The sequence below is a fragment of the Gastrolobium bilobum genome, unplaced genomic scaffold (genome assembly GCF_033153095.1).
Source record: "Gastrolobium bilobum isolate Gb01-03AN ecotype WA unplaced genomic scaffold, APGP_CSIRO_Gbil_v1 utg8625, whole genome shotgun sequence".
Taxonomy (NCBI): Eukaryota; Viridiplantae; Streptophyta; class Magnoliopsida; order Fabales; family Fabaceae; genus Gastrolobium; species Gastrolobium bilobum.
The window spans coordinates 282762-291226 of record NW_026898080.1 but is presented as its reverse complement, the minus strand read 5'-3'; the positions used below and the strand labels follow the sequence as shown (position 1 = coordinate 291226).

General features: G+C 36.8%; 1 protein-coding gene across 1 annotated transcript; it reads right to left on the bottom strand.

Annotated features, from left to right (window-relative positions):
- Positions 1 to 4518: 4518 nt before the first annotated feature.
- On the bottom strand, positions 4519 to 7882 carry LOC133312735 (uncharacterized). Its single transcript, XM_061513983.1, has 3 exons — positions 6716 to 7882; positions 5504 to 6662; positions 4519 to 5420 (listed from the first exon to the last, which is right to left on the bottom strand). Exons 1-3 carry the CDS (start codon positions 7880 to 7882, stop codon positions 4519 to 4521), a joined length of 3228 nt encoding a protein of 1075 aa, XP_061369967.1.
- Positions 7883 to 8465: the final 583 nt, after the last annotated feature.

Sequence of the window (8465 nt, the reverse complement as noted above, 5' to 3'; positions counted from 1 at the left end):
TGTGTGGTTTGGACTTCCGCTGGAGATATCCTTTGGGGATTCCGGTCGGGTTTTTGCCGTGTGGCCGACTCTGAGAGCGGTACCAGGATGATCCAAACGTGGACTTCCGCTGGATAGGGCTCATGAGGAGTTCCAGTTGGGTTTTTCCATGGGGTCGTCTCATCCATGGGAGAGGCACCAGGAAGCTTCCCGAGAGTTATATGATGGGGTCCTTGAACAAAATCCTTGTGTGGATGTTCTTGGATGTGAGCCCAGTTGGTTGTGATTGTATACGTTATGCATTTTACATGATGTTTATTGTTGCACATTAAGTGAGCCATGGGGTGGAGTGATCCTCTAGTACCCTTGGTTTACTGAGATATATTTGTATATCTCACCCCGCGTTTGTGGACATCATTTCAGGTTATGGTGAGCATGGAAGACCATCGGGCAAGAGGCCCGCTTAGAGGAGTTTGAGCATGATGTGCATATGGAGGGCATGGCATTTTGGAGGAGTATTATTTGATGCACATAGCATTACATTTAGTGTTTTGGACTTAGATCATGAACATATTGCATGTTATTATTGCCATGCTTTTGGGTGTTCATGACTATATTCTAAGTCTATGTAGTTGTTGTACATTGATGCCTATGATTTGTATTGATATTTTGAGTGAGCATGGGACTTGTCCATGGCCACATATTTGGTGCTTAAAGGCATTTGGAGACTTGTGTTGTAAATAGACCATTTGATGTTTAAAATGGCTATGGTATTGGGAACCATTGTAATGGACACATTGGATAATGAATATGTATGATGGAAGGGCCTAAAGCTTACATTAGTCCTGTGTAAGTAGTATATTTAGTAGTAAAGTGTCTTGGGTAGAAAACATAACCCATTTTGTGTTTCAAAAACTGTCATCTGTCATTTTTACAGAAGGGTAATCGATTATTTTTCATTGGTAATCGATTACCTGAAACAGGGGACACAAAAATTGAGCCACTGTGATCAAGGTAATCGATTTCCCAAAACAGGGGAGCCCAAATTGAGCTATTGACTTCTACAGTAACCTTTGGTAATCGATTACCTCAAGGATGGTAATCGATTACCACTGTGTAATTTTTGAAAATAGTGTTTTTATAACTTGGAAGGGTTATAATAAATGAGTTTTATGCTTCCATGAGTTTTGCATTTACGATTACAGTGTTGTTTTTAATTGATTATGGAAATGGTTAATGTTTAACTTTAAGGATGTAATAAAAGAAAAAAAAATTCCCGTAATTTAATTAACTCAATTACTGTGGTTGTAACTACGCTTAATACCATATGCAATGATAACATTTCTGGTACGTAACGGGATGTTACATACGTAGACCTGTAGAGGCAGAAGAGTGAGGATTGTCCATAAATTCCCTGCACTTGGGGCTGTCGAGTCCTGTTTTTGAGAAGATTATTCCCGTCTCAATTCTTGGTCAAATTAGGCCCATAATATGTCAAATTGAAGCTTGAGGTGTCTAGTTTACTGTATAAACATTTGAGAGAAATTGGTATAGTGGTTTGTCCGGAATCATGGAAAGAGTGAGGGCTGTTTGGAGCCCTGTTTGAGGTTGGCTGACAGATTTGCTTGTCCAACTTCAAACGGCGATAATTGGAGCAAAGAAGAACTTTATGGAGCATGTGATAGCTTGTTGGAAACATAATTAAGTCTAGAATAATATACTAAAAGGAGAGGTTCGCGACACACGAATTTTCTGTAGTATCCAAAAGACTGAACCATGTTCGAAAAGGTAAAACTGTAAAAATGAGATTTAGGCTAAGTGAGTTTATGGGAACCCCTTAGTGTCTTGAGAGAAGTATTATTTGATAATTAGTCAATTAATATTATTATTTCGCATTTAATTTTCAGTTATGGTCACAGTTTTTATTCATTACGCTTTATTATTATTTTAAATGCTCGCGTAATGAAAAGGAAAAAGTTTACTCGCATTTTTATAAATGAACTGCTGTGATTGTAACTACGCCTAATATCATAATCAATGTTAACAATACTGGTACGTAACTGGCTGTTACAAGCATCACTATCACACTTTTTAGTGCTCCCTCTGGAAAATTTTCCTATTGCACCAACCATGTCTGAGAAAGTTTATGGGTTTTATAATTGCTACTTGGGTTCTAGGTTTTTTGTCTTGTTTTTGATACATTAAAATGACACTACTTAGAGCAACATCAAAGGCAATGACCAGTGATGGCGAATGGTGGTTAGAGCAATCGGGGATGAGTGTAAGGAAATTTTTTTCTTAAATTAATTAAATATATTTTATTTTTATAATTTGATAGTGGAAGGGGGTTAATTGTTTGAATTGAAAGAGTATGGTGGTTTTTTAAAAATAACCCTAAGTAAAAGGTGGTTAAATGTAATTTGCCCAAAGATAAATTCATTTTGTCAAGTTGAGCATAAGTCACTTATTCTAAAATTATGAATAAAAAATAAAGGCAACAATTGAAACAAATTTTGTAAAAAATTAAAATTATTTTAAATATAATTGATTTCATATAAATTATTTTTGAAAATATTTAATAAATAAATTACAAGAGAGAAAAGTTGCTATTTGATAATGTCTTAAGAAAGTAGTTAAATCAACACCAGATTTGTATAACAAAATTAACAATGTTAAACTTAATTCTATGTAGGAGATTTTCATCACAACAAAGAATGATAAAAAAAAATTTACTCTAAAATTGACAATAAGGAAAGAGGTCTCCAACATTGGCTGATTGACCCTTTTACGGTCATTGAGAAAAATAATTTTAAAATTTGTGGAAGGACGAAATTTTTTATTGAGCAGGGGATATTCAATTTTGGATTTTTTTTTTTGAAAAAAAAATAGTAAATTGCGCCACAAATTTTGGTCCCTCTTTTCTTTCACCCCCATTCCAATAAATAGCCTGCCTTCCATACACCCATTCACACGATTACTTTCATTCCTCTTCAAATCATTCAGCTAACAATAATAAATAACGTTACTTGTAATAAAAAAAATACTAGTTACTAAATAATAAACATTATGTTAGGTTTGTAGAAACCTAAGAAGAAGAGAACAGAACAAGAAAGGAAATAAGAAATTGTATTGAGTTCTTTTTCAATGAATGCCTTACAATGTCTTCTATCAAGTGTCTTTATACAACTAATTCACCAACTAACTTGCCAACACACTAGCCATGTGTCAGCTAACTAATCCAATCACCCAATGGATGCATGTGACAGACACGTGTTAACTAACTGTTTTAACACTACATCAATTACATGCACAACTACTGATACAATTAAGAAAAGGACTTCAAGCCACAAAGTCATTAAGCTTCGATGGAAGCTTCTTGTCTCTGCTTGATCTTCTCAATGTAACATTGCCCTCTCCTTCAACATTGACCTTGTCCTCAAGGTCAAGATCTGGATAACAATTCCTCAATTTGTGCTCTCTCTCCCAAGAAGCATCCTCAGGGAATGTGTGAGACCATTGAATCAGAAATTCCTTGACTGGTTGGCCATGACAAGAAGAAAATCGTGAGTCCAAAATTGCTATTGGAACCTGGACAGGTCTGTTAGCAACAACAGAAGGGGGAAGTGGATTGGAAACTACTGGAGCAACACCTTTGCAAGGCTTCAATTGTGAGACATGAAACACTGGGTGAACTTGGCTTCCTGGAGGTAACTGTAACTCATATGCAGTCTGGCCTAACCTTCGAAGGACCTCGAATGGACCAAAAAAACATTTGGCCAGCTTGTGATTTGCCCTTCTTTCCACTGTGACTTGTCTATAAGGTTGTAGTCGAGCCCACACCATATCTCCTACATTGAAAGAGCGCTCCTTATGATGTTTATCAAATTGGACTTTCATGCGATTTTGAGCCCTCTGTAGGTGAACCTTAAGCTGAGTCAACATTTCATTTCTTTGCTGTAACATGGTGTCAATTGCTTCCAATTTAATTAATCCCCTAGGATAGAAGGGAATCATGATGGGAGGCTTACCAAAAACTGCCTGGTAAGGGGAAATTCCTATAGCCGAATGAGTGGCTGTGTTGTAATGGTATTGTGCCCAACATAAAAATTGGCACCAAGAACTTGGTTGCTCATAACAAAAGGAACGAAGATACTGTTCAAGGTATCTGTTGGTCACTTCTGTCTTACCATCAGATTGTGGATGGTAAGATGAAGTGGTTCTCAAAGTGGTACCACTCAATTTGAATAGATGGCTCCAAAATTTGCTTAAAAAAATTCTATCCCTGTCTGTCAAAATGGAACGAGGGAAGCCATGAACTCTTACTATTAATTCACAAAACAAATTAGCAACTGTGAATGCTGTATAAGAATTTGGTAAGGGACCAAAATAGGCAAACTTGGACAATCTATCAATCACAACTAACACAGTGGTAAAACCCTTAGATGGTGGCAAACCACAAACAAAATCCATGGAAAGCTCCTCAAAAATACCTTCCGGAATTGGAAGTGGCTGCAACAACCCTGCAACCTTGGAAGTCTCTTACTTGACTTGTTGACATGTGTGACGATTCTGAACAAACAGTTTTACATCTTTCTTCATAGAAGACCAATAAAATGTTGCTGTCAATCTCAAGTATGTGCGTAATACCCCTGCATGCCCCCCAATCAAGGAAGAGTGAGCTTCTTTGATTAAAATAGGAATCAAAGAAGAAGAAGGACCAATGTAATACTTCCCTTTATGCAAGAGTATTCCATCTCGAATAAGCAAATCAGGATCTCTGTTTGGCTGATTCTGCAATTGCTGATGGATTTGTAACAAATAGGGATCAATCAAATTTTGAGCTTTAATTTCAGAAAGCAAATCAAACTCAGGAACAAACAAAGTTACACACAAAGCACCATCCTCATCAAATATGCGAGACAAAGCATCAGCTACAATGTTAGCATGACCAGGCTTATATTCAATCTGAAAGGAATAGCCCATCAATTTGCACAAGTACTTTTGTTGCTCGGCAGTATGAATAGTTTGAGTCAGAAGTTCTTTGATACTTCTATGATCCGTTCGAATGATGAACTTGGCTCCCAACAAATATTGGCGCCAACGTTTAACAGCAGTGGTAATTGCATATAACTCCCTAATATAAGTGGAAGCATTGGCCAACCTAGGACCCAATCTTTTACTAAAATACGAAATAGGGTGCTCACCTTGGAGCAATACAGCCCCTACTCCATAATTGGAAGCATCAGTATCCAAGATAAAAAGTTCTTCAAAGTTAGGTAATCTCAACACTGGGGTTTGAGACATGGCTTTCTTCAATTCCACAAAAGTTGTTTCGGCTGCTGCAGTCCAAGTGAACAAGGCTGAACCTTTCAATAGATTGGTTAAAGGAAGAGCTAGTGAAGCATATCCTTTGACAAATCTTCTGTAATAATCAATGAGGCCTAGGAAACCCCTCAACTGTTTAATATTTGTAAGGGTAGGCCATTGAAGCATGCTGCAATTTTCCTTGGATCAGCACTCACACCTTGATCATCAACCACATGGCCCAAGTATTCAATAGATTTTTGACCGAATGCACACTTGCTGATCTTGACAAAAAACTCATATTGCTGTAGAGAACTGAGAGTCAATTCCAAGTGTTTAGCATGGTCCTCAACAGTCTTGCTGAACACCAATATGTCATCAAAGAAGACTATAATAAATCTTCTCAAATAAGGCTTGAACAAGTGATTCATGACAGATTGAAAAGTGGCAGGGGCATTTGTCAAACCAAAGGGCATAACTAGAAATTCATAATGCCCCTCATGAGTTCTAAATGCAGTTTTGTAGGCATCAGCAGGGAGCAACCGAATTTGATGGTAACCTGCTCTTAAATCTAGCTTGGTGAAAATGGTAGAACCACCTAATTCATCCAATAGCTCATCAATTGTTGGAATAGGGAATCGGTCCTTAATAGTTACTGCATTCAAGGCCCTATAATCAATACAAAGTCTCCAAGAATTGTCATGCTTTCGAACTAGCAAAACTGGAGAAGAGAAAGGGCTATTGGAATGCTGAATGAAGCCAGCTGCCAACAATTCAGAAACATGTTTTTCAATTTCAGTTTTCTGATTATGACCATAAAGATAAGGTCTCACATTAATAGGTTTGGTACCTTCCTCCAAGAGAATTGAATGGTCCAAACCTCTAAATGGGGGTAAGCCACTAGGCACAGAAAAAACTCTCTGAAATTTGAGCAGAATGGACCATAACAGTGGATGAACTTCAGTTTGCAAAGCAGTCAACTCAGGTGAACAAGTATTGAGCCTAGTGGAATCTGTTTCTGCTAGCAAAGAATTACACATGGCCCACTCACTTGTGACTAGAACATTCATGTTAGCAGTAACCGATACATCATTCAGCCCTTGCAAGGAAATTGAATTACCTTCCCAACAAAATTCCATTGACCTCCTCATATAATCATGAGTGACCTTGCCCAACCTTTCTAACCAAGGCATGCCCAATATGATGTCAATATCAGATAATTCCAATAACCAGAGATCACAGACAAACAAATGCCCTTGAATCAACAGAGGTACTTTTAAACATTTCTTTTCAGAAAACATTACATCACCATTACCCAAAAATACACGAATTCTATGAGAATGTGATATAGGTAAGGAGAGTTTACTGGCTAATTGTTTCTGTATGAAATTATGAGTACTACCAGAATCAACTAGGATAGAAAATGTGATACCCTGTAGCGCAGAAGAGAACACCAATGCACACGACAATGATTGTTATCTCTCAAAGTATGTAAGGAAGCATCCTTTGATTCAATCATGGACTGATCAGCTTGCCAGACTATTTGCTCCTCTTCCAGATTGTCTTGTATTTTCTCTTCTTCTCCCATCAACAACATCATTTTATTTTTACAGAGATGCTTGGAAGACCATTTTTCATCACAAGTATAACATAGCCCAAATTCTCTATGCTTATGCAAATCAGCATTGAAAACTCTTTTCATTTGATTAGAAGCTGGTAAAGCCAACCTGTGAGAATGTGCAATTGGTGGAGGAGGAACATTTGAAGTGGAAGAACTGTTGGAAACCACTGAATTCACCTCAGTAATTTGAACTGGTTTTGGAAAAAATTTCTTAGGAGCTCCTTGAAAAGAATTCTTCAATTCACCAAAGTGGTCATCATAAGCCATTGCTAGTTGAATAGCGTGATGCAGTGAAATTGGTTCCCTCAATTGGACAGCACTACGAAGCTCAGATTGCAAACCAGAAACGAAAAAATTCATCAAAAGATCATCATCCAAATCTGGTATTTGATTAACCAAAGCCTCAAATTGTTGAACATATGATCGAAGAGAAGAGGATTGGGTCAACTTAGATAAAGCACCTTTCAAATTTGTGAAGCCAGACATACCAAAACGTTGTCGAAGTGCATAAGCAAACTCACTCCACCTACGAGCTTTACCGGTATTAAAGGTCCACTGAAACCATGAAGCTGCCATACCTTCCATTTTCAAACCAGCCAGAGACACCTTTGTTTCTTCTGGAATCATTTGCAAGGTGAAGAAAAGCTCCGTTTTAAAGATCCAATTATTAGGATCAAGACCATTGAAAATTGGAATCTCCATACGAACTCCTTTAAGTAAGGAACGATGGTCCATAGAATCTGATTTATGTGAATTGTGAGTAGCAGAAGGAGAATTATGAGTGGAAGATTCATGCCTAGGTACCTGATTGGCTATAACAGTTTCCTGTAATTGTTGCATCTGGTTGATCAAAATCGAGATCTGATTTCTGGTTTCAACAGCTTGTCGCGAAGCTTGCATGCGAAGTTCTTCCAAATTCGTGTCCACACGTTGCTGAAAGGAATGGAGTTCCTCCGAAAGTTCTTGAACCTTCGTCATCAAAGCAAGAACAAGGGAATGAAAGCACCAATGTTAGGTTTGTAGAAACCTAAGAAGAAGAGAACAGAACAAGAAAGGAAATAAGAAATTGTATTGAGTTCTTTTTCAATGAATGCCTTACAATGTCTTCTATCAAGTGTCTTTATACAACTAATTCACCAACTAACTTGCCAACACACTAGCCATGTGTCAGCTAACTAGTCCAATCACCCAATGGATGCATGTGACAGACACGTGTTAACTAACTGTTTTAACACTACATCAATTACATGCACAACTACTGATACAATTAAGAAAAGGACTTCAAGCCACAAAGTCATTAAGCTTCGATGGAAGCTTCTTGTCTCTGCTTGATATTCTCAATGTAACACATTATTAATTATTATATAATTAAAATTACTTATTACTATATTAACAATTATCAATCAATACTAATCATTAATTATTATGCTAATAATTACAAATTATTAATTAATTTTATGAATCAGTAAAAATTAAATTGAAAACCACTAATTATTATTAATAATTAAAAATCACCAATTCTTATATTTATTAATTAATAAATTAATTATTACTAATTACT